Here is a 27,731-nt window from a genome sequence, read left to right on the forward strand (position 1 = left end):
TGCATTCCCTGCAATTGATGTGGTCTTACTTTGAACTAATATTCAGACTGAGATTTGAAGACATGAAAGTATTCCTCTTTAAGTAAGTTTATCAATTGCATGATTTAAAACTGCAGCACAACTCTCCTAAAGAGACTGTGCAGATAGCATGACCAAACAGAAACATTTAGTTTTCCAGAGTTTCATCTTTTTAAGATGAAAGTGGTGTCATCTAGCGGTAATGATCATCTGAAGGAGACAAATGAAGCCACCTAGGGTACCCCCTGCAGTAGGAATCCTAGGTAGATATTTATTTTAAATAATGGTTATAGTTAGCTACAAAACGACCTTTTTATCACCATAGTAGGGTTCTAAGAACCAATACATGTAACAGCCTATTTAATCCAAAATTTTTTTCCATAAAAATATTGTGATTGCTTTTTTTTTCAATTCTGTTTTTCTTTTCTGCAGTTTTCTTCCTACCAAAACTGATGAAATGAGTGGGGCACTACAAAGAAAAGATTGAAACTGGGAAAGGATAACAAAGTAGTGAGATTAGGTTTTAACATCAGCACTACATTCAGAGTACATAAAAATATTAGAATATTCTACAAAAACAAGTGAGCTGTACACATCAGAACCAAATACTTTGTATTTTGTTATTTTCAGTACTACTAGATTCATAGCCAAAATAAAGTTGACATATTGCTAAAACTCAGTGACGCACCTTGAAGGAAGTAAAGCTCTTACATTCCTGACATGCACACAATGTTTAAAAAGAAAAATAGGCCCCAAATATCATCAGTTGTTTAAAAATAAATAATAGGGTTAAAAGCAGGGCCCTTTTAATAATGAAAGTACTTACCGTTGACATTCCCCAGCGTGAAGAATTAAATCTTCGTTATTCCAAGCACTGATGGTCAACTCATGTTCTGTAGAATTGAAGACATCAAGAAGGAGATGGCATTGCCGGGTGCTGTTCAGATGGGAGGGAGGAGAAGAATAGCACAATTTCAATAATTCAGTATATTTATCATATTGAATAATAATTTACAACTAAACTCAAATGCCAGCCATTACAAAGGCAATTAAACTCAAGAAGTGCCAAGAGTTTTAAGAACTACTCTTCTACTTTGGGAACAGGTTCTCTGGTCCATAATACAACTCTTCTGAAAATCAAGAGATAGCATTTTTCAGAGCATACACAGGAGCAGCTGTGTTGCTACCTTGCAAGCTCTCAAGACAGGAACACTCACAGGACAAGCACGGGAAGTTAAGGTTCAGGTCACAAGAGGGATAACAATGTCACATGCAATCAGGCAGTAAATGATAGGCAAGCACTGCTTGGGGACAACAGCATGTCTCTTAGCAAAAGTAAAGAGCAGAAGTGGGGGTGGAGGCTTTTTTTATGTATATTTTGAGGGTTTTCACTCTGCCTGGGTAAAACCCCAATGAATACTGAATATAGAGAAGAATGCATGAAGGTAGCTGAGTGCCTGAAGCAAACATGTCAAAACTCAAGAATTTAGAACCAATTAGGAGTTATGCTTCTTATTAGAAACTCCCTTTGTTAACAGCTGACAAGAAAGAAATATCTGGAAGGGCAGTATTCAAGTCAGTACCTATCCAGTTACCTGTAAGGCTAAAAAAGAAAGGGGAAAAAAAGCCTGGCTTCTGTCTCATCACTGGGAGAGTGGGACAAGACCTGTAAAGACACAGCAAACTTCTGCCTCTCCAGCAGATACGAAGTTATCATCTGCAAGAGAGACTTCCAGTGTAGACTAGTTTACAAAATTCAACATGGAAGGAATTTCTTATTTATCCCACAGCAAACCCAAACAAGTCTCTGAAATAAAACTGAAGCCTTGTGCAATATCTTTTGGCAGCAGAACCAAGGTTTTGTAAATAAAACAATTCATGCCATAAATATAAAAAACTCTTCAGGACTAAATACCATCACTAATACTAAAAATTCACATATATGAACTCCTGCACTATGCAGTGAAAATTATTCATCTTCATGACATTTAGTTCATCCTCGTCAAACACTACACAAAACAGACATGTAGGGGAAATAATTCTTTACTTGTCCATTCAAAGTTAATTCTCCAGGGAAATCTTCAATAAATAAATAAATAGATAAACCAACCCAAAGTTACAGACTTATTACAGTACGTTGAAAACTTCGAGGAATAAGTTACAGGTATTGGTTAAATAAAAAATGAGACTAGAAAAAGACAGCCTTAGATGTTCAGAGTAAATACAGGACAGTATCAAGGACACTATTAGAGCAATGAAAACCAAACACAATTAAAGGTTACAAAAATATTTGAATTAAAACAGTAAGCTTCAAATACTGGAAGCTGTATCCAAGTAAACAAACCAAGAAAAAGCATTAGCTCTGGAAAATTAGAGGTAACGCCATAATAAAGTTAGAAAGGAAAAAAGAAACCCTCAAGCTGTTAAAAAGCAATTTGCTAAAGATCTCAAAACTAGCATGATTTTTTTTTGACATACTATAATCAGTAGGACTGTGTAGAACTGATGATGCTGAGTTATGATCTGGGTGAAAGTGGAATTTCCAGGAAAATAATTAGCAAGAAAGCCACATTAAGTATTTGTATCAATTTTCACCATCCTTTGTGGGACAGGAATTAAAGAACCTATCTCAAAGTGTCAGTAAATGAGATTTGAGAGGCAAATCATACACAAGTGTGATAAAGGAACTCCAATATGATTCTGCTGAACTACTACACAGAAATCCAGTCAGCAATCTGTTGCTTAAACTAAGCTCCCTACCAGAGAATATCAAAACATCATATTGTTTTAAGGATTTTATGGCAATTGAGTAAATCTTAGACCATTAACCCTGGCCTCCATACTACGTAAATTAACTTTGGGGGGTGGGGAGAAAGTGTGTAAGCTTTTAAAAAACTTGAATTGTTCAAAATCATAAATGGATCTAAAGATGATTAAATTAGATACCATAATGGTCTGCTGAAATTTTTGACTGAGAAATACCAGTCATAAGCCAACAGATTCCTGGAACTGGGAAACATTATTCCACATTTACACAATTTATTCTTCCTATTCCAAACAATCCACCATCATGTAATAGTTTACACTAAATACTTAGTGGGCTGGGGAGGGAGGTATGGGGTGAGTTACTGGGGGAAAAAATGCACTTTGAGTGGATTTTGAGTTCTCTAGGACTAGTTAAGTAGATGTTACAGTTCATCCCAGAGAAGGCAAAGAACTCCATCTTCAACATTTCCACAACCTGCAGGGTCATCAGTGGCTTCCCAGCTTTTTAGAGGTTTTGGGTCTTCTTGTTGTTATTAGCTCATTTTTAAAATTTGGGTCAAACAGATCTAAAATAAGTCAGTTTGTGTTTGGGTGTTTTGGTTTGGTGGTTTTTCCTCCAGAACATCTATTGAGATAGCATGGTATCATCACACACTAACACACAAAAAAATTAAACCGTCATCTCATTTTATTCCATATACTTATGGACTTACAAGCACTTAAGAAAACAACATGAATTAGTACAGAGCTTCCCATTTCCGCAAAACCCAAATAATCCACTCTGTGGATTATCCTGGAAGATACAGGAGAAAAATACACCATCACACCACAGAAATCTCAACTTCCATATAACCACGTTCTGTCTCCTCATCATACAACCCCCCTTCCCCAAACGTTCTCACCCATCCACCAACCACAGTGGGCAGCGCAATGTTTTTGGCTGGCACAGGGAACCAAGCAGGTAACTGCTGATGCCCTGCTTCTGCCTTTCCTCACTGGGACTTAAATTAGGATATCTCTTCTCTGTCCAGTTACCAATCTGCAGGAATATATTTCACTTTTTCCTCAAGCTGTCTGAAATTAGTTTAAATGTACCTAAGGGAGAGGGGTAAACAGCTTAAAGTGATCATATAAATTTCATCTCCCTAGGAAATAAAATATAAGATTAGCCAGAAAAATACAGCAGGCACCACAAACGCAACATCTGTCTTTTCTGAATGGAATGATACAGAAATTATTGCATTATGTTAAAAGTCAAAATTAAATGTAGGGAAATTAAACCTGTACAGGACTGTAAATAGACACCAGGATAAAGAACAAAAGTTCTTTAAAACTCTTGTTTTCAGCTGTCATTTCGACCGCTAACAGAAAAGAAATAAGCTTGGGTCAAACAGTTTCAGAGCCTAAGTCAAATAACACTGAAAATCACACATGTGCCAACATCTGCCATGTCAATGATCTTTCTTATTTGTCCATGATGTTTCCTTTAGAAGAATATACCATAAATTTCACATTCAAGATTCTCTTTTTTAAGTAACACAACAGTCTGTACATCGGAAGGTTGCACAGGTGAAAACTAGAATTACAAGGAAACATTTTCAGTTGATTGATTTATAATCTGAAGGTCTCAGAGGAACGTGCAAATTTAAGTCAGTACTCATTTCAAATAATAAAAAGTAAGAACTATTTTTAATTGAAAATTGAATTCAACAGTGTCTTGAAGATTTATTGTATAAATTAGTTTCTGTTATCCTCTATTGCAGAATTCAGGATATAACACAAACAAAAGTTAGTGGCATGATGAATCATGCTGTATTTTTGAAATCTTGCAATGCTAGTTATGATTCCCAAAATAGTCACAAAACTAGGGCCATGGGACCTTAAAGCAAGAGACAATTACACTGTGATCTAGACATTTCTTTCAGGGGTATCCTGATTACTATTCCAATCCTCTCTGAAATGACAGCAGAGGATAATCTTCAGTAACATTTAACACAGTATTAAAAACCAGATGCAGCTGCCATGCTGTAATGACAGCTCACTTCAGTGAATAATCATATTGCAGTTCTTTTTCTAGCTTAGTTTTAAAGTCAGTTTAAACAAGAAATACTCAGGAGGGGCTGGCAAGTTATCTACATCCTGACTCAGCTCAGTTTTCCCATCAACTGAAATCATGGCGTGTTTTCAAATCCTCGCTTTTGTATGTTTCTTTTCTATTTTCTTTTAACCGGCATCCCTACTCAAAACAAGGCATCAGAAAGCAGCGAGAAGCATTGGGAATGACAACAGGCAATGGCGTGCCAGATGATAACCCTCTTCTCCCAAATCCACTGACAAACACAAAGAGCAGAGTAGCAAAAGAATGTTCTAGAGCATCTTCGTTGATGCTATTCTGTTTTCAATACGGTTTCTTTAATTCAATTTTGATTTTTATTAAAATCTCTAGATGATTAAATCAGATTATTCACTTTACTGTTTAAAGGTCTTTTCACTTATTCCAAGAACTGTCCTTATCTGACTTCTCCAGTCGTAAACCTTTTCAATTATGCTAAATATTCCTATCACATCTATAAATATTTGCAGATTTATGTTCTCGCGCCTTTGTATGCCAAACTGTACATATTTAACATTTTGATCTCAAAAATCAACTCTCTCAATCTGTAAGCTACTTTTTGTTGCTCTTCTGTGAACCCACTGCAACATTATACCATTAGCAGAGTTTAAGGTTAGCAAGACGAATTAACTATTGGATGTAACCTCCCACATGTCATGGGTTCCCACGCAGCAGAATCTATACTGAGCTCAACGGTGTGTGTATAAATGAAGAATATATTCTAGAAAGACATCTAACACTAATTATTTTCTCCATGTAGAAACATTCATTCATTTTACATAGGTCATAACTTAGCCCTCCTCCGAACTAAACTGACTGCTCTTCAAGCACCCAAACAAGAGTTTTTCTCCACTCTTCAAAGCTCTATGGCATTCAAACACTGAAATGCTGCAAAACAGAAGACTAGAAACAGCTGCCTTTCAGTAGGTAGCTGATTCTCACGCTGAATGTAGCAAATGTGAACATTTAATTTAAAAATCTGGTATATAAAACCAAGAAGTGTTTCAGAAAATGCTACCGAACTTTCTTATTGTGTAACAAAAACGTCTCTTGCAGCACAGCTGAAGATATATACTGTTTACTCTTTCCCTGGTATGATTTGTAAATATATAATGATCAGAATTTCTCACCCGAACCTGACTGCTGAAGAGGCTGTGTTGCAATTTATTGTACTGAAAATGTGGGCAACCCTGGAAACTAGAATGGAAATTCTGAAAATTATGTCTGATTTCATTAAGGCCCAAAGTTCTACCCACCGAACTGAGGATCTCCTGAGAACCCTCAACATAGTCAAGATTGTTCTTTTCCAGGCTCTAAACACTTTGCTGAAACCAAGTTGGAAAAACTGGATCCTAACTTTAAATATAAAACAATGAAAGGTCTCAAGACTAGGAAGAATGCTGCAGGCTTATTATGAGCTGATGCCTTCTTCACAAAACCAAAACAATTAATGAAATAATATACATTCATGGTACAAAGGAAAATTAATTTGAACCCACAGTTATATGAACTGAGCTGCTGCAGTTCCTTTTTTTTGTCCTCTGACTCAGTTACAAGAACAGAGTCACAGCCTCTGCACTCATCAAGAGATCCACAGCTGATGTTTCATCAGCTGTATAGTGGTTTTAAAACAGGAAGGACGCTGCCTCAAAAATCGAGTAAAAACTATACCTTGTTTATCATCTTGAATTTGTAAATTTAACAGGTAAGAACAGTCTTACATATCTGGCTTTTGAACTTTGCCCAAAAGTGAAGGCAGAATCCCTACTGCGCTGTGGATTGACTTCATCTACAAATTCAGACTGCCTCACTACCTTTGATATAAGCAAGACCAAGATTTTCCGACCTTTGTAGATGGCTCTTACTTTAGACACTTTTGTACTGATGCTATAATGGCAAGGGACACAAGGAGACCAACAGGCAACTCACAGCATACAGAGCACACATTAACTTGAAATCTTACCAAATGTGAGGAGTGAAGCAGTATTTTTTTTTTTTCTGGCATGCTCTCTGCTCTTTCATAAAGGCAATAAAGGAGGACATTCAATGCTCACCAAAATTGGCAGATAATGCCTTTGAGAGCATCAACACGCATAAAGGAGATAGTCCAAGACAATCGAGCTAGCACAAGCTTCAACTGCAGACTTTCTTAGAGCTAAGAGTGTGTCAAAATCAAGAGGTATATGACATGAAACTCTGAACAAAACACTTCCCTTACACTGAACCGTTAGCATCAGACCTTTGCTGGCAGTCTATAATCTCCTGGTAATTGAACTGTTTTGAGGCCTGCAATCACACCAGTAGTCTTGGGGCTAAGAACTGATAAGGAATCAATTAACATGGTATCCCCAATTACAGAAGACAACGAACACAATTTTACTATATAGATTTATCTGCATATTATGGTACATAAATGGTTAAGCAACTGGATCTTTGAATCCCTTCATTGAGCTGTGGGACAGACTGTGAGAACTTTCAACATTCACTCCTTATCTCTTATACCCTATGTCAGGGCTGCTTCAGACACCTACATTCTTGATTATGCCTGATGGGACAATCATCTCCCTGCAAGCATAAACAGGCAGCATCAAGGATTACAGGTAACCCGATCAGAGGTAAACAATTTCCCAGCACAAAGCTGTTCTGCCTGTCTTTTCAGATGTAGGCAACTGAGTGAGCATAGGTTGATCTACACAGTGAAAAACCTTGGAGCAGGTGACGACCATTTACTGACAGAACATCATCTCTTCTGACAGGACAGCTGGTATCTGCATCAGAATTAGGCAACAGATTAGGCACTGCAGCATGTTAAGGGCTGCATCAAGCTAACCACAGATTCCTCTACAGACCAGCACAGATAAAGGTTAAAAAGACCTGCTGTCTGGATTAAATCTATCTTAAGATACACTGAAGAGGAAGTTAATGAAACTTCTCCCTATAAAGCAGAACGCTGTGCACAAGTGGAAGACACAATTTTGGCTATATATTTAGAAAAACAAAAAAGAAACTGAAGTCCCCAGTTGTTGCAGTGATATTTCCCATGCTTCTCTGCTCAAGCAGCTAAATAAAAAAAATACCAATTAAGTTTGGAAGACTTTTACATAAACCATAATCTTTATGTTACAACTGGGGGGGAAGAAAGTGATTTCAGTAACATTTCCTGTTTTTTTTCAGTAAAGGCCTAAGGGAAGAATCAATGTTTAAAGTTTTTTATTTTGCTTTGACTTTTTAAGCCCAGCAGCTATTAAACTATTGTTTCTTACTTGTGTTGAGGTAAAATGTAAAATAAAAACAATAAAAACATAAAAGAAAGGGGGAGAACTCAATCCATAAAATGAAAGCAATGATAACTTTCATTCTGAAATGACAGCTGAGAAGGTAAATTATAAAACACAGTTTCTCATAATGACTAAACAAAAATAGCTCAGCACCTCAGACAGAATTTAAGCAATGAAATCTCAGCAGTAAATCAAAAGGAAATCATATTCAATATTTTAACTGAGCAAGTACAAAATTTGACTTATAATTTGCTGTTATCAAGTCTCAGATACTGGCAGAGATTATCAACAGCCAAAAAACAAAATTTGTTTCATTTAATGATAAATAGTTATCCTTAGCAGCCTGGATGATGACTTATTTCTGCTATTTTTCACTCTAAAATGTAGCATCACATGACAGGTGACCCCTTCTGATGGAGAATCTACACAGGGAAGCACAAGAGTAAAGGAGCGGTGTTACTGACCGAGCCTGTTGTATGGAACAGCCAGCAAGAGCTAATAAGCACTTTAAAACAAAATGCAATCATGACTTAGCAGACAATACGTACCTAATGTAACAAAGAAAAATAGGTTTGAATAGCTTTTTGACAGGTCTTGCAATAAAACATTTCTGGCAGAAATTTAAATATTACAGTATTTTGTCTCAACTCAGTAAAGCTTTAAGGCACCCTAATTAAAAGCAGTCACATCTTTAACTCCACCCCCAATCAGCAAATCACAAAGTTTCCACTGACTTAAACGCTGATCAGTATGATGAACAGGCAAAGAATGAATCACATGCATACAATATGAGCTGAAGCACTTGGCTGAATTGGAGCTACTATATACAGCACCTGCTGCTACAAGACTTGTAGAACTGTACACAGCTGAACAACACATACATTCTACATTTGAATTAGCACCTCAATCTGTTTTTAAGGTTTTCAGGATTAAATACTTTCCTCATATAATAAATTCCTGAGAAGAGATTGACAAGGCAGGGGTAGGATAACCTTGACTTACACAAAACGCAGCTGGAGAAACCTAGCACAAAAAACCAGTTTACCAACAAGAGTTTCAAATAAAAGCATTATGTTGTATTTGGAGCTGTTATGGAAGCTTGGCAGCTTCACACTCAAGCTACTCTGTGACTATAGGAAAGTAACCGCAATGAACCAAAAAGCAGTCATCCTGTCCATCTAGCGGTATACACAGAGTGCAAGGCTCCTATGACAAGGAACAAAAAGGACTATGCATGCAAATAATCAATGAAAACTGAGTATTTTAACCTGTATAATGAATCTTCCTGAAAACAATTGAAAAGTAGATGCTGTAGTACTTCCAGGCTGATAAAGAAATATCACTTTTTACTCCTTGAAAACCTTACAAAGGCCTAAGGATGTGCCGCTGCAGGGACGAACTCTGAACATCATTAATAAAGTTCCCGGCATTTTGCAAACAGCTGTTCTGGGTACTACGTTCTGACTTCGCAAGCAGCATTAGATCTACCTTACTAGAGCACTATTCCTAAAAGAATAAAATTATGCCTGTCATGCCATACTTTCAAGCAGCAAAATGCTTAATGAACTTGCTTACCAATAAAGCCATAAAAAGAGACCTAAATCTGTGTAGGAGCTGAACACAATCTACTCAAAAAAAAAATCCTGTCTCATTTTAAAATTTTTTTTACAAAAACTATTTCAGTGTTTCATTATCTTTGCCTAACCTAAAATTCCCTTGCTATATGCAAAGGTCATAATTTAATGTATTACTTGCTGTGAAAAACAGATAACTAACCTCTTGGAAGTGCCATTTATGTAATTAAAACCTTAAGTCCCCTGACAGTCTTCTCTTTTGCTTCAGCAAGACCGAGAGTTTCTTTAAACTAACTTTTCAGCTTAAGTCAGATTTTAACACTCTTCTTGCTCTAGACTTTCTCCAGCTTGTCCACTTTTCTTCATGTTTCCCAAGTTCAAGCCCCAAACAGTTCTTGAGATTTTACTTCTTTTGTTCACAGGAACAAAAGAAACAATGTTTTGCAAGCTATTTTGCTTGCATCCTTTGACACTTCTGCAATGGGATGATACTGGTGACTCATTTCTTGCCTTTGAAAATGAAATATGATCCCCATATCTCCCAGGCTTATACTCCCTTCTTGCCTATCTTTGGGTTTTATTTCTAAATTCCACCATGAAAAAGGTCCTGGTACCAACAGAAACCGCTTGGATCAATTAAGTTCACTCTCAACTATTAGTAGTATTGCGTAATTGCACTGATCAATTTCAGAATTTAAACCAAACAAAATGCTTGCTCCCACAACACTTTCTTTTCAATAATCCTGCTACTAGCTAGTTGGTTGCTGATTATTACAAGGGGACTTGTAATAATAGTATACTCTTATCTGATTTCTAACAATTTTTTCTTGTACTAACTCCATCCTTCGTCTAAAAGAGCATTTTCTCCTCCTTGATATTTACACCCCAGAAGTACTTATGCACTGAAACAAAGTCCATTCTCAGTCTTCCTTCTTCCCAACAAACTCAAGCTCATTTATTCATCGTATGAATGACAGCTATTCAAAGGCCACTTCTGGAACTCCCAGAGTTTGAATATATCCCAAATATTTAAAGATTGTGAAGTCTTTAACTACAAACATAGCTGAACATACGCCAACAAAAAATTATTGATTAAGGATTGGTAAAATCATTAACTTACAGAATTAACTTTTCCAAAAGCTGCTTTGCTTAAGCAGTATGTAAAGCAATATAAAATTAATAAACCCACACAGAATAGGAACTGTGTATTTAGCAGTCAATGAAGACAATTTTATCCAAAAAAAACCCCATACAAATTAAACCTGATTGCACCCAGTGGCTGATGAATTTTAGGCAATCACATTTTCATGAGTGTGGCATTTGACCACCATCAAGTGTTGCCGTGGTTTTTAAAAAATCACAACAATATGTGAATCTACTATGTGGCTTACAAGACAAAGGAAGCGCTAAAGGAGAGAATGATTACAATTAATTCCTCACATCCAAAGACAATCATGCATTTTGGGTACGATTCTGTTAGACAAACACAAAATACTGTAATGCACAACCCACCACAACAGCCACAAGATACAGAAAGAAGTCATCAAATTTTACAATAAACAGGAGATATTCTGTCCCTGGTAAAACAAACCATCATGAAAAAATGTTTAAACCTTAGAAACTGTCCAATGCACATGGATTGCTTCAATCATAGCCTGCAGTTAAAGGAGGCTAGACTCCTATATGAGAAATTTCAAAAATTTGTTCATGTAATTCTTTACCTACATGTTGCTGATGTTATTGTAAATTTCCAGCATGGTCTTTAAGTTCTAGACAATATAACAGAGACAGTAAGTTAAACAGACAAGAGTCAAAACAAAGCTTACCTTGATGCTGGAAGGGTACTAACACGTGTAAAGAAAACAGATGGCTCTACTTCTACGTGAAGGCCTAGTGAAAGGTTCCGGTAATATCCTTCAACATGTCCTGGTCCACCAGAGTACTTAAAATTCAAAATGGCTTCCAGCGTCTAGAGAAAAAAAAAGTAAATTACTTATTAGCTATGTTTCATTACTGTGCGTTTCACAAGTTCAATTGAATTAGACCATAGAAGTGATTTACCAACAAAGTTTCAATGCTCTCAAGAATCTGCTTTTCTAAACCATCCATTCTGTTATCTTAAAAAAACAAAAGGGCAATTTAACAACGGCACCTTAGGTGAACAGTTGGGGTTTTTTTTCCTAATCCTTTCAAAAACTGAAGAGTACATAACAAAGTTAGCTGGACTTCCCTTCATATCATTCCTCTCCATACCACATTTAACATAGAAAAAATGAAGAGTTTATTTTTGCTTAGAAGACATTAGGGTTTATCACAAGATATGCTCTTTCATACTTTTGACAAATATTCACCACTTCATTACCCTCATAATCAAATGGAAAGCCTTTGAAGTTTTGGAGTGTGGACAGATGAAGATTATACAAAACTAAAAGTATCTGGTTTCTCAAGAATTCATTGTAAACTCACCTCCATTAACTAATGGATAAAACAACACTGCTGACTAAATCTAGTACATGAACCTTGTCTGTCTTTGACGATCAGTTTATAGAACATGATTGGTTAGCAAGTAGTAAAAATAAGAATGATTCTCTAGCATTAGTCTTATGCATTATACTCAGTAGTACTGAGCCTTTACTTCTGTGATTAAATTTCAGACTTTGTGACTTTTTCCTTAATGAACAGCATGTGGGAAGCTTCCCAGCATACCAGTCCCCACATTATCATCAGTCTTCAAGCTCAGAAGAAACCTTTGATTCATCCAAAGAAATTATGCACCACCTTTTCTTTCCTTACATTCCTGAAATCCTGAAATCTGCTGGAAGCAAGACAAGTGTTTGGGAAATGTCAATGGATATTTTTTTTCCCCTCCGTTTTTATTCTGGTCCCCAGGCAGCTGCTATTGCCACATCTCAGAGAAAGGACAGAGATAGTGACAGACTTCTACCCTAACATGGACATTACCAGATTATGCTGAAGCCTATGTCTAGAAGGACAGCTGTTTCTTAAAAAGATTTAGAAACCATGGCTATCTCTCCTCTTTGATTGTTTTTTTGCTAATTATTTAAAAACAAACAAACAAAAAAACAACCAAAAAACACAACACCAAACCTCAAGTCAACAACTTATCTAGGAAACCAAATATTTATCAGATGTCATCAATCCTCAAGACAGTTAAAGTACTCTCCCTTTCAACTGCAGATTTACAAAACAATTTATGAAACCTGTTAATTTTTTTCAGAAGCTCTAAGGAACAGTCTAGGATTTTCTAACTTACAAAAAGACATCTATGTTTGATACCATGCTGTTTCTAAGTTTGGCTGAAGGAACAGAAACAAGGATACAATCATTTTTTTAAAGTAACCCTAATCTAGTCATTTAAAGAATACCAAAATCAAGAGTTTAACTTTTTGCTGCACATGCACGCTTAAATGTTTTGCCTATTTCCAGCTTTCTCTTAAGTAAAGCGGACTAACTCTAATTTCAAATTTAGTTTCATTAAAATTCATGAGAGTCATCTGGTAATGCAAATAAAAACCTTCACTGGGCACTGTGGACATACCCATCTACTCTGTTTATATCAATTCCTAATTTGTAGTTAATGAACTCAAGTTTATGTTACATCAGGAGAGCTAATCAATATTAAATACAAAAATAAAAAAGCACAAACCCATTCAAAACATACTTCATTCTAATTAACCATCTGCACTGTTTAATAAAGATCAGAGCCAGACACCCTAAGTCCAGGGATCTGACACTACTTACATCATAATGTGAGAATGGATTTCAATTTCAATTAGGAAATCTGTGAAAACTCTAGCTATGTATGTTCTGTATGGCAGCTGTAATACAGTATCCTGCTCGGGAAAGCTACTGTGATAGGGATCCATGGTTCATTCTCCACAGGACTATGCCACAAAGCTGCTTTATTCAGCCCAGTCCCATATAATTACAGGTAAATATGCAATAAATGTTAGTTTAAAGGTCACAGAGCATTATCATTCAAGATGCAAAACCCTTCATAACATCCTATACCAAACAAAAAACAAAACCAACCAAACGACAACAACAAAAAACTCACAAAAAAAGGCTAAAAAATACAACCAAGGCATGCCATTGATAAGCCCAGGGGAGTTCAAGGGCATCTTCATAATCTTGGTCCCTGTTGTAGTAAGGAATTTGTCAAAGAAAACTTGCTGATGACACTGTGTGTCCTCCACATACCATGCTAGAAAAGAGGAGAAAAAAACCCAACAGTCTTCTGTTAATCTAGACAACAGGAGGACATCTCACCCACAAGGTAAGGTCTAACTTCAGACTTTCAATACTGAGGACAAAAGCCAATTTCAGTTTCTCTGAGAACCACAGAACATCCAAACCTGTATTTCTTCTCTGGCCATGATAATTTGCAGGGTTCCTAGGAATGTACACACACACACACACAAAGATCAAACATCAGGCAGACTTTACACCAGGACTGTAGACATATGTGTAGGGGCAGTGCATGACTGAAGGAAATAATTTTTTTCAGGAGCCTTCAGGTGATCAGAGAAAGCTTTATTGCTTAGGATTCATATAATATGAACAGAATAAATAAAAAAAAAATACCACAACAAATTTAATCTCCTTTAAATCCCTCCACGCACACGTACCTTGGAAAGGACTTCACACACATATAGGAAAGATTGATTTTCTATCTCTAGGATGAGGAAGAAAAACCACCCTACTTTCATAAACTTACAAAGCTCCAATTTAAAACAATTTACCACTCTGTCCCACAGCACCTGCAGAGAACGATCCAAGTGCTACAGCTCCCGACTTAAATAATTTTGTACACTTACTCCAGTGGCCTTGTCAAACCTACACAACGAACAGACTGAGCTGCAGATTCTATTAATCTTTACAAATACCAACAGAATTTATTAGATTTCTCTGAACTGCATCACTGCAGACCAAAAAGAAATGTCAAGGTGTCACTACAAACATGATTGTGCCTGGGGACGATCCATAAAAAAGAAAATGAAGGAAGGACTGGGTGCGGCGGCCTCCCAGGACAGGGAGATAAGGAAAAGAAGCCTATTACTAACTGAATACATCTGGAATTCAAAATATCTACGGACTAGGCGGGAAGGATTCTTGCTTTTAAGCAGAGTTCCATTCTTGAAACTCAGTAGTAAAAATATGGGTAAGTTGTTTAACCTATCCAATGACTCTAGATTGATAATTTTTTTTTTACTGTTTCTTTGGTCTTTCCTTCTATTGGTGAAGGAAAGAAAATGAAAGTGTTTCTGTGTCTAAGTTCCAGGTGACAAGATCCTTAACCAACAGCACCAGACATTAACACTACCTACTATATTGACAAGAAGTATTTTACAGATAAAACTATCAAAAAAGTCTCATTTTGGTTTCTCTCACACATGTTGTCCTCAAACATTTTCTGCATAGAGCCGGTGCCAGCTTTTTTTAAAAAACAAACAAAAAATCATTCTTTCCAGTCTGTTCCTGGAAATCCTTTGCATATTCACTTTCATAACAGAATTAAAAGCCAAATTAGAAAAGAACTTCTATTTGAGTACTATGCTGCTAATGAAAAGCAAAAAGTTGGACACTGAATTTTTCTAAGTGACAGCAGTTAGCACCCTTCTGCCAATCCCTCAATTGTGACTCTGTCTGAACAGTAATACCTTTTGTATACCGACTTTTAATTGCCAATTCAAACAATTACAATCTACATATCAGACCAATTATTTCTACTGAACTACTATGATAGTACTTCCTACCCAGAAGGAGAGAGTAAAATCTAAAGAGAATTTCTATATAATTCTGCAGAATATTGCTACTTACACAGAAGCTAGAACATGACTGATCTGATAACAGATCTCCTCAAGACAGCTAATGGCACGAGAAACACACACATGAATGGGGAAAGAGCAGCCATGAAGGGAATTTCTTGTGCTGAGAAGTCAAATATGGTGCCCAACCCTTTCTGTATGCTTGTGCTCAAGTCAGGGGGTTGACTGAATATCCCCATCAAGATGCCTCATCCCAGAAAACTGTTCAAATTTGTACATAGCAAAGAACACTATTTTAGCTCAAAAAATTGGCTTGGACCGAAGTATGTTGAGGTATCTATAACTCGGGATATAAGAATCCACCTGCAGAGACACTAATCATTATATGTTGCAGGTAAAGGAAAATAAACATTCCATAGAAGAACACAAAATATTAGCAACTCTCATAAACTGTTTTTACAAGAAAAAGATCCTTCAAGATATGAAAAACATTGAAAGTCATTTTCTCTTAAAAACCAGGAATAATTACTGAACAGCTATATTAGTTATAGTCAACAAAGAAACGACCAACAATGAGAACGATACACACAAGTAGTCAGGAAACTCAAATTTATAGTGATATATTATTAATGAGTAAACAGTCAATAAAATAGTCATATACTTTCCCCTCACTGCAGAAAAATACTTCTAAGCATCTAAGTTTTTTGTTTTATAAAATTTACAAAGTTGGAAACGGTTCAGGTCAGGGGTTCCCAGCTTTAATTCTTACATCGTCTATTTTGCATAGCAGATTTGTTTCTTTATTCTTTGTTTCTCTATTCTTAAGCAATTTTACTAGCAATAACTGATTTTATCCCTGTATCTTGCTACGGGAAGAACCAGAAGATTCCATTTCATTTTTATTCTTACAGTACCACATTGCAACAAATACTGCATTTTGTGTTTCAGACAGCAAAGCAAAATTTTGTCCTCGATTTTTTCCAAACTGGAACATTAATTTTTGAAGTATTTAATATCAGTGGCTTCTCTAATTAAATTAACAAATCATACTCTGTAAGAAAGGCTCACATTTTCAGGTCTTTTGTAAATTCCCTTAGTATAGTAGCAATGAAACTAAGTAGATCTCGACATTTAATACAAGATGAAATGCCAGTACTTAGCTACAGGCAGTTTGCTCCTGAGACTCTGCAGATACTGACTGCAAAAGCTCTGAAGAAATACCAGAACACACCATTGCAGGCTGCCCGTTAAGATACAACATTTTAATAAGGAAGAAAAGAAAAAAAAGAAAAAACAAAACACAAACAAGCAGCAGTATGAGGACCAGACTAAAAATATATAACGTCAAAATATAACCTTTCCATTTTAGTTTCTGAACTGCTTATAGAAAACAATTCTTACTAATCAGTATAATTTCTCATGGGATTAGGGTTTGAAATTTGAAAAATAACTTATTCTCGGTGTGCAATCTTCAAATATACCTTCCCTTAACAAAAAAAAAAAAAAAATATTACTTGCTCAAGGGTAGACATGTTTTCTTCTAAATCCCATCATACTCCTGATCTGCTTCTCACACAAATTAGCATCAGCAGGACGTGCTTCCTACATTCATGAGTGTTTCGCCATTCTTTCTGACTGTCAGCCCTTTTTCTCATAGGATTCCTTTTATTTTCTCATTTGTTTGGGTGGGATTTTTCCTTAAACAGACTATAAACTCCAATTTTTTTAAATTTTCTCTGCCTCCTTCCTTCTCCTTCTCTGACCATTCCACTCCCATATTCAACTCTGATGGGCAATCAGTGATATTTATCAGTAATAAAGACAAATAAAAATGCACTACTTCACCAGTTCCATCTCACAAAAGGCACCAGCATACCTCTCTCTAAAAAATTAATTTCTGAGTTTCATCCATTGGGTGCCATGCTTAAATTTTTTTAAGAGCTTTGAGGATTGTGTACATAAATCACAGACCAGGAATTTCAGCTGCCTAACTAACTAATTAAATTCTCTGGCAGTGTGAAAGAGAAAGCAAATTTCTCAAATTAACCACACACTTTTCAACAGCAGCAGGTAACCCCTAGCAATAAATTTGCTAGTAACAACAGCAAATAGGTGGCCAGCCAAAAGCGTGCTCAAGAGTCCCAGGGTGGCTGACAGGATGGCACCTCACAGCCTCAGCGCGGGGGGGTGCAGTGATGCAGAGCTGGTGGCACCTTCAGGCCTCTGCCCTGCCAGCGCTTCCTCGCTGCTTCTGCGTTACAAGGCCAAGCTCTCCGCAGGGCTGTCGTACTGGCAGAGCCCCACAGGCTCCTTGTGATGCTTCAGGCTGCGGACCAGGGTTCCAAATGGCGTGTTCAAACCTTCTCATGCTCCCTGCTGCCTCAGGCCAGTCTTATTTGCTCACCTTCATTCACACTGAGAAGCCGCATGGTTTATCCCCATCCACACGGCACACCGTTGCCACAGAGTGGACTAGGTGGGTTTTTTGCCATGGTCAGACTAATTTTTTTATCCTCCTTTCTATATGTGGCTCCATACCTCAATTTCCTATCTTTACTATAAAAATTACCTGGCCTAAGCATTACTGGACCAACCCCAAAAAAATGTCCAGCCTTGGAGACTGCCAGCTTTTGAATCCAAACACATGGGATATGCTGCTCCAGCAACATGGTTCATACAGAAACGCAGTACACTGAACACTGCTGAATCTTTTTTCAGGGGAAGACCAGAACGTAAGCACTGGGAAGGAAATGGAGATGCCTACGTAGTTGAAATCAAGGAAGATGGGACTCAAAATACGTCAAGCTTCCAACTGGACTGATTTGTGAATGTAAAGACTGTCTATGTTTAGGGTTGATCTCATGAGAAAATTCAGTCCTGGCATTTAGAAATGCACACATCTCCGCCTATATATTCACTTGCCTATGAAAACCAGTTTAGATTATCACTTCCTTGAGTTTTAATTTACAGTAGTCTAACAAAAGACAAATACTTGTGATTTTTGCTTGTCTCCCATCACTAAGCCTACAGTCCATGATTCCACAGAGTAACCTGACAAAGGATAAATTCTGTAAAAAAATCAGGCTTGAAGAATAAAATCTGTGTTTAAAAAAAAAAAAAAAAAAAAGAGGCAAAACACACCCCCACACCCCACTAGAGATGAAAAGCAGAGAAACTGCTGACTACCTAGAGATTCTATAATTCTTGGGAGGACAAAAATGTCCAATCTAATAGAAAAAAACTCCACCTAATTGTCAATAGTATTGTGTTTTTATTACTCTGTTGATGAGAGCTAAGCAAAGCACCACATAACTGAAATCGGAAAGCTTTCGTGACATACTTTATGGTTTCTGAGATACACATGCTTCTTAGCATTGACTTTTTGGACCAGTGTCTTACTGCAAAACTCAGACCACAGGGACTTAGATGTTGCTATCTTCAAAGCTTCTTCCGTGCAGGAATTCACGTCATCCCCTCAAACACTCCAGACCTTCCTCTACTTGAAATACTGGTATTGCAATGACATTTGGGAGGAGAAGTAGAGTATGTAATTTGTGATAAGGAAAGCACTGAGCCTTTACCACACAAGGTTTATTTCAAGCTGGGTATTATTCCAAAACTGAAAATAATTTAGTCCTCCTCAAAGTCTTCAGTGTCTAGCTCAAATATCAGGCTGCCCAAGGTCCACAGTAAGAAACAACGATCATAGGTGGAATACATGAACAACCATATCTAAAATTTTCTACCTCTAGGAAACACCATATGGTTCATAAAAAGTAAATTATATCGTAAGTTGAATTGTTACATCAAAATAATCGATGGAATGAGTACACAGTGATTATAATGCAACTTTGCAGAAAGAGATGCATTCGTTGCTCTCTCTCATTTGAGAATATTAGTCTTTTCACTTACCACCACCCTTTCTGATTTTCTGATACACAAAATATATTTTAGGTTTTCTGTATCTTTATAAATGATACGATTTTTTTTCCTGTATTTTAAGGAGATAGTAAACAGCCAGGAAAGGACAGAAAGTAAAGTACCTATACATTTCTCTGAATGCAAATCATGAAGCATATCTAAATCTACTGGAATATTTAATTGATCAAGGCAGAATTCCTAATTTTCGCAGATAGGAAAAGGAGACTTTCCCAGTAGATACTGTTCCTTCAAGCACCAAATGGTATAGAAATTGACAGCAAGAGCCCCAATACATGCATTATAAAAAGGATATGTATATGTAATCATCTTGTAGTGCATATGTAATCATCCTCTAGGACTGAACTGCAGCAAGCATTCTCCATACTGATTTTTTTTTCCTCTGTATTCCACTAAAAATTTAAGTGTCAACTACAAAAGCTAGGATAAAATTTTTAATAACCGGTTAAGTAACAAAATACATTGTGCCACTGCAGTAAGTCAGACCTTTGTATGTACAAATACAAACAAAGCCCACCTTGTTATTCCTGTTAAACTACTTTATCACTCTAAAGCAAAATTAAATATATTTTTTAGCATGTGTTAATCAGGTGAATTTACACAATCAATCTTTTGAACAAGATGCCTGTTGTGTTTGTGTTTTAGTGCAGTTTTACTCAAGTACACCTACTGCATACTCACCTTCAGTAGCAATTTTTGTGGTATGCCAATGTTTACCTAGCTCATCCATCTACATTTATGTCTAGTTAAGTCCCTGAACAATGAAACTGCTGCATCCCTTTGTAAAAATAGCACAATGGCAATGACAAGTAGCTGAAGCTAAATATAGCTCCTGCAGGCATATGCTGGGAATTAAATAGTACATTTTACCCCTCCTCAATCCTAAATCAGTAAGCTTCAACAAGGAATCTCTAGCGAATACACACTGGAGCTCAATAAATCCCCCTTAAGCTTACAAGGCATATTCTGAATCTGTGCTAGCTAAAAATAGCCGTGTTTATAATGAGAATGGAGATGTGAGCAGAATAATATTAAGTTTAAAGGCAGGCATGCTATAGTTATTCCGCATTAATGAACAGGGTGAATCAAAGGTCATCCTATCAAACAGATATATAGATTGACAGATAAAATACAATAGACAGCAATCTTTTACTGAAGAGCATTCATCTCACATTAAACTGTGCGCTTTCTAATTGGCTGTTGTAGCCACGCTTTCACAAGCTATTTTGTGTTTGTATTTTAGCTAAAGCACAAGCTGTTACTTCCAAAAGATAGAAGAAAGCTAGGAGCATACAGCATTATTCCTCTGAACATTATTCCTTCCTAGAGTTTAATTCCCCTCTGGAAATATTCACAAAGTATAACACATATTTCTTCTTGTAATATTAATCACAGAATTCTGCTTTCTTTAATTAAAGGTAAATTGCATCCAGGCCTCCAGGGCAGTACTATTGCAGCCGAACGCCCAGGTGGCTGATGCACGTTCTTAACTGCCTCAAAGCTTTTACCTCCGTCCATTTAGACACAAGCACTGCTGACCACAGCTATCACAGAATCTTACTCTTGGCTGAGACACAGATGAGAGATTAAAAATAATTTAAATGCAAGTAACTTCTATGTGGAACATTCCCATTGAGAGTTTTCTGTCTACTGACACTAAACTGCAGAACCTCTCAGAAACAAACATGTGTTAGGAAATTAGGCACCCTTGGTTTCTCTTCTTGTAGGACCTGGAAGAATGCAGGGGCAAGTCATCACATGTCCTCAATAACTTCTCCAAAATCCTGCCCTGATTCTGAAGTAGGAAGCTACAAAAGGAGAGTAAATTCAGGGAGAGATGTTGATGAACAAATCACACACACCTTTCGAAGGGGAAATTTCTCTCCACATAGACCAACAACTCAGCCTGGTCCTCCCGGCAGTGGCTATGTAACAGGTTGGTTGCTGTATAGAAGCATCACTGAATGGATTTCCTCAATGAAACCTGTTTATTACACCCTGTAGGCAGAGTCCCCAAGAGTGAAGGCACAAGATGCTGGCAGATAACTTCTCACTACTTGGCCATAACAGTGCAAAGAACATGCATCTAGCATAAACACTCCACATGTCATGAAATCATAAATGAAATAACAAGATAGTATAAAAACAGTCACAACCCCAGAAAGAACACCAGGGAAAAACAACAAAAACAAGTGCTGCACAGGTGACTCCCCAGCTAAAAATGACACATCTGATCAATGTTGCTACTCATCCGCAAGCAGGTCATCTCTCACTTTTGAGAGAGCAAGCACACCACTATTTATAATTGTTATCCACCACATCTTGCTACTGCACACTCAGCAGTCAAGTACTACCTTTCAGTATGTATTTTGACTTAAGCAAATGAGAATTTTAGAAAGGTGTATGTCACTGTTAACGTTTGCAAGTGTGAGCGTGATGTTTTTTTCCCCCAACCCTCCCACCCAGGAAGGAAATCAAAGCAACAACACCAAGCCCAAATAGGCTCATATGCAAAAACCTGAAGTCTCTGGGTAACGCAATGAAGTTTTCCAGTTTAAATTTTCTATGTCAAACACTTCCACACTGTTTCACAATTCCTCAACACTAGCCCATCCCTTCTCTGTTCCTTCTACTTCTACCATGTCATTTGTGAGAAAAGGGGATGAGGCTGCACCCAAAGTGGGGTTAACATAGAAGAAACTTCATGGTTTGCTCTCTATCCCTTTACTTTCTGTTATTCCTAATGTTCTATTTGCCTTTTGCATTGCTGCTACAAATTAAACTAACATCTTCGCAGAATGTCTCATACCTCCAAGATCTCTGTCTTGAATAGCAATGGTTAATTCAGAGCCCATCGTTGTGTATTTGGAATTAAGACTGCATTTCTTCATGTGAGTTACTTCACAAAGCACACGCGGATCAATACAGATCTTCACCTCAAATTTTAACAACTCACCTCTATCACAGAATAAGCCTGTAATCCTTAAAAGTTGGTTTATCATGTATGCTACCCTTGATAAACTTTGACACAATGCTAATCACCCTGTTATCCAGATCCTTTATGAGCATGCACAGGCACAATACAGAGCCAGATAAATTAGGCTGAAGTCCACCTTTCAGTGAGTATACAGGCCATCCATCCTACCTTGAACCAGCTCTTGACTCATGATGAGGCCTCCGCTTTTATCTCACAGCATGTTTGTTTCTCTCAAAACAGAGTGTCTTTTTGGAAGTGTTTTAGGAAATCAAGCCAGCAGTATCCATGATTTTCCCTTTGTTCATGAGCTCTGCATATGCTTCAAAGAAATCTGACAGATTTGCTTACCATGACTGCCCTTCATAAAAATAATTTTCATCAGTATCCCAACAAACATACATGATCACCAACATCATTATCATATTATTATTGTTGTTGTTGTTCTTGTTGGTATTAATATTATTGTTGTTATTATTAACTCTGCTGCTCTGGGTTTACTATATTTACCAGTAATACGAGTAAAGTAATTTTATTAGTTATGCAGCTTCCCCAATGACAATACAAAGTTCACAAACTTTTAAAACACCAGAGAAGATTATGTCCCAAAGACGGGTCACATGCATCTCTCTATGGTCCAAGACCACCACCATGACCCAAGTAAACAAAATTTAGAGTTTCTATTTTACAACACACAAATCCATCCCATACAAAGGGCACACAAAAAGTACAAATGGTTTCCTGAAGATCTCAAATCCATTCACTGTTCAAAACAGTCTGAAGAACCCGGCTCCACTGCCTATTCATATACTTTTTATTCATAACATTGCTGTATTGTACTTAAACAAAAATAATACAGCCTCAAAAGATAAAAACAAACCCTCCTTTGCAATAGCTGAAGTACCTTAAAAAGAAATAATGCAAGCAGCAAATCAGGGAGAAAAAAAAAGATCAACTAAAACACATAATAGGTCCTTGAAAGTGAGTAATTAGATTTTTATGTGAGAGCTCTTTGGTATTCTTGTGTTAAGCAGTCCTTCCCCCGCCCCCCCCCCCCCCCCCCCAGGAATTCCTGTGATTAGAAGGGATAAGCCCAATTAAGCGATTGTTCAAAAGTAGGAGCAAGTGAAGAAACAGCTTTTAAAACACGAATGCTTGAACAACTTAATCAATAGATCTGTTTATTCAGCACAGCCATTACCATATAAATATGGAAGACTGAGTACTTCAGATTTTTCAGCTGCTACTTGGGTTTGAAATAGAGGCTCTAGTAGCACAATCATTTTCAAAATCAGTAAAGTTATTGAGCTAAATTTACCACTGATTTAGTGAATTTTATATGGAATGAACATTGCAAATTCCTACTCTTAATATGATGACAAAAACTAACAGAATAAAAAATAGTGAAATCAATTTTCAGGGACTAAGGATTCAGAAATTAAATTTGTCCCATAGTTTAGCTAGAAATTGGGTCCTAGAGTTGCAGAACAGTAACATTTTCCATTCTAATGCATCTTATTTCTTTCACTGGGCATGCCACGTGAAAGCTAATATGCCAAGCAACCAAGCATTCACTCACATTATTAAAACATACAGTTCTCTTAATAAACTCAGTGTATGGGATTTCCTCAAATGTTTTTTCCCCAATACAGGGAATTTGGACTTAGCTCTTCAGTAAACACAACAAGATAATTGCAGATACAAATCAGAAGCAGAGCTGACACTAAAATTCATTTCCTCTCTTCGCTGATCCCATTTTTCCGTAATTCAGCCAGGTCCGTGCCAACAGGCTCCAGCACCATTGCCTGCTCCAAGACCCACCTGCACTAAAGATTCCTGAAAGGCTGAGAACACACTTTAAATGCTGTGATGTTACAACAAAACCAGGTAAATTTTACAAAGGCAAAGGTCTTAAAGCAGATGAAAGGCATCACAGATTGTTTTCCCAGAAATACAGATTTACAAAAGGCTCGTCACTGACAATTTGAACAGCGTGTGTCAGACTAGCCTGCAGAATGTGTTTACTGATTTCTGAGCATGATCTCACAATTTCGACAACACTTGGACCATCATTGTTTTTGAGCTGCCACTACTTACACATCTGTATTCTTCCCATAGATCAATTATGCTCTAAAAGCATCAGAGCATCCTATAAAAATAACATTTAAAAAAGGCTTGACACATGTTGTCCCGTTTTGGTTTGCCCCCTCCAACAAAATACATTCTCAAAAGTCAACTGGAGGTCATTACCATTAGGTCCAGTAACTCACCATTAACAAGAATCAGCCGATTCAGAGATCTTTTGCTGAAGGAAATATGACAAATCTAATTCTAGAATTTAAGTTGTAAAACCATCTAAAACCATCATATGCTAATAAATCACGAGAAGTCTCTACTTTCTAACAGAAGGAACAGAAAATCTTCCTCTATGAACAGGAAAGTCTCTGATTCTTTCCTTTTTTCTCTGAGACAGTCAAAAGCATTAAACATTCTCCCACCTTCCAACAACTGCTTACAAATAAATAATATTTCAGCAAAATACTCTTTCTCATGTGACCACTTTACTCTCTAGGGATCCCCCCAGGGGTGAAGTAACCTAAACAAATTCTTAAATTTAAAAGATAGTTGCAAGATACTTATATACACATTTTATATACAAATATAGCATATTCAAGGAGCATGTGGATGATGCTCTTAGACATATGGTTTAGTTTTCGGTAGTCCTAAAAGGGGAAGGGAGTTGGACTCAATCCTTATGTGTCCCTTCCAGCTTGAGATATTCTATGATTCTATGGTATATATACAGATAGATAGAAAGATAGACAGACAGACAGATATAAGGTACCTGATCTTTAAATCACTATTTTGATTTTATTAGGGATGCTAACTTGATTTCCACTCTAAGTGGTTAGCACACATTTAAAAGGATTACAAATGCTTATTTAAAAACACACTGAGTCAGCTCACTCAGAGAACTTCATAAATATGCAGCAGGAAACTCCCAAACAGTGACTCATAACTTCAGAGGTTTAAAACAGACAAATAATCATGAACGTTCCAACTGTTACTCATACTTGATTAAATCCTAAACCAAAACCATCCTGCTTCTGTGAATTCCACTTGACCATCCATTAAGTTCTACAGAAATAACTGCGTTATGGAAAAAGACAACCAAAAGCAGATAACTGGGAAGAGTGCTAATTCTTAACAGCTTATATGGAAAAACTATTTCATATAAGCATACATTGACTAATTCTTTCCTTTACAACCAATGCCTGGCTGGATTTCGTCTTCACCTTATCTAAGAATGAATGACTAAGCTGGGAAAACAAAAAAGCAAAACCCAACTTTAACAACTTTTAATTTTACTTAGAAAAAAGAAAAATGAGACATGCTAAGAATATGAAACAATCTGGAAGTTTCTTCTCACAGAACGCTATTTGTGTGTATCTTTCAACAGTTGCAATTCAACAATCCTGTCATATTCCTGGTTAGACAATGCACTGACATTCTCTAGCTCCCTGTTCTTACAGAGTTATGATAATTAGAATAGATGTTTAAAAGGTTACTGCTAAATATCATCATAATACTCCTGTTTTGTCTTAAAATGAAGGTAAGTATCATCTTAAATTTAAGTGTTAAAAATGTCACTACTATAAACATAGTGATTTCTGTAAAATGAACAAAAAGAATGCCTTATAAACTCATTCTTGCAAATCTTAGTAAAAACTGGCTTTTTTTACAGACATTCAAGTAATCATTTGGCCAAAAGGCAAGTTAATGTATGCACAATGTAAAAACCATGTCAATGCAAATCAATGTAATCCATGATAACAAAAATCAAAATATCTATCCGTCCCATTTGTCACTCGAATGACAAAACTACTGCACAAGATGCAAAGAAATTCACAGGGATTCATTTTAAACAGAAGGGTCAGACACCTACCTGATAGCCTATCATGAATTATTTAGCCTAAAGATATTCTAACTAACCACTAACTAAAGCCTATTTTGAGCAGTTCTGTGAAAGCAAACGACGCCCCCAGGACTGAAGGAGCACACTGTATGTAGAACTGAACAGAGCCCTGACCTGCTCCATCCTGTACTACGCACTCACTTCCCACAGCAGATCAGGACACTATGCTTGGTGTACTTGCATGCAAACAGGCCAAATACTTCCCAGTTACTGCAGCAACACTGGCTAAAAGTCAGGAATCATTTCTGGTATGATCCCACTCGATGACACAATAGTTAATAGCCAAAAGAAATCCAGTATTAGCAAGTCTGTATAAAATACAAAGGTTTGAGACAAAAAAAAAAAAAAAAAAAAAAAAGCAATTAAAAAATTATGATAGAATCGTGATTTTATTTTTCTACTCAAACTGCTTCAAGCTGAATGATGGTGCTTTGCTTCATTCAAAACCAAATCAAATGTCTTCTCTTAAGTTTGTTGGGGGGAGTTAAAAGACAGGACTAATTACATGAAAATTAGATTTGGTTATTGAAAGTATCAAAATAGTGATTTCAGCCATTCAAATGTCCTCCAATGTCCACTCCACTTTAAGCTAAATAATTAAAATCAGGTGATGATTCAATTTCTTATTTGCTAAAAAACATGTTCCCTTCCGATTCACAGGCTCATTCCTTTTTAGTTGCTACCAGGAGAAATTATGAACACTGAGTATTACATATCCATGTTCTATTACACAGAGTTTTACTGAATACAGTTAGGAACTGTAACATTTAAAAGTAAAAAACCTGTTTACCAATATATTTGTATTATACTCTCTTCATCAGAAGATAAATAGTAGTAAAAACTTGCTTTCAAAATCAAGCAACAATGTAGCATAAATAGTTGTCTACATATTCTTGCATCTAGATGACAAGTGTTACAACCTGCTTTAAAAAAAATAGTAAGATTACAAAGAATCAAGTTGTTCTTGTCCATCTCTAACATTTTAATTTTATCACACCAAATGGTAAACAATCTGTTTGGCAACTTATAATCTATTTTTACCAAGTAACATGAGTATAACTTTTTCCTATTGAAAGAAAGACACATAAGAACTCAATTTAAATATATAAGCCTCGCAGTTTTGATATAGGAAAACTGTAAATTATTCCTAAGGACTCTGCTTGAGGGTCTATTTGTAATTGTTTGCCTAAGGCAACCTATCTGCATTCAACACACATCAGAGAAAAAAGAAGCTATATGGATTTAAAAAAGGAAATCAAGTTTTCCAAAGCAGACAAGAAATCCAAATGAGTTCTGAAAAATGC

At 36.6% G+C, this 27,731-nt stretch overlaps 1 protein-coding gene across 5 annotated transcripts in view; it reads right to left on the bottom strand.

The window, feature by feature from the left end:
- Nucleotides 1-27,731, bottom strand: part of TRAPPC9 (trafficking protein particle complex 9) — a 508,539-nt gene that overhangs the window by 315,249 nt on the left and 165,559 nt on the right. For all 5 annotated transcript variants that reach the window (XM_037379008.1, XM_037379006.1, XM_037379007.1 and 2 more), the window contains 2 exons: nt 11,576-11,718; nt 845-955 (listed from right to left, as the gene is read on the bottom strand). In XM_037379008.1, coding sequence (XP_037234905.1) covers nt 845-955; nt 11,576-11,718 — 254 coding nt within the window. The remainder of the gene's footprint in view (nt 1-844; nt 956-11,575; nt 11,719-27,731) is intronic.

The sequence above is a fragment of the Falco rusticolus genome, chromosome 3 (genome assembly GCF_015220075.1).
Source record: "Falco rusticolus isolate bFalRus1 chromosome 3, bFalRus1.pri, whole genome shotgun sequence".
Classification (NCBI taxonomy): Eukaryota; Metazoa; Chordata; class Aves; order Falconiformes; family Falconidae; genus Falco; species Falco rusticolus.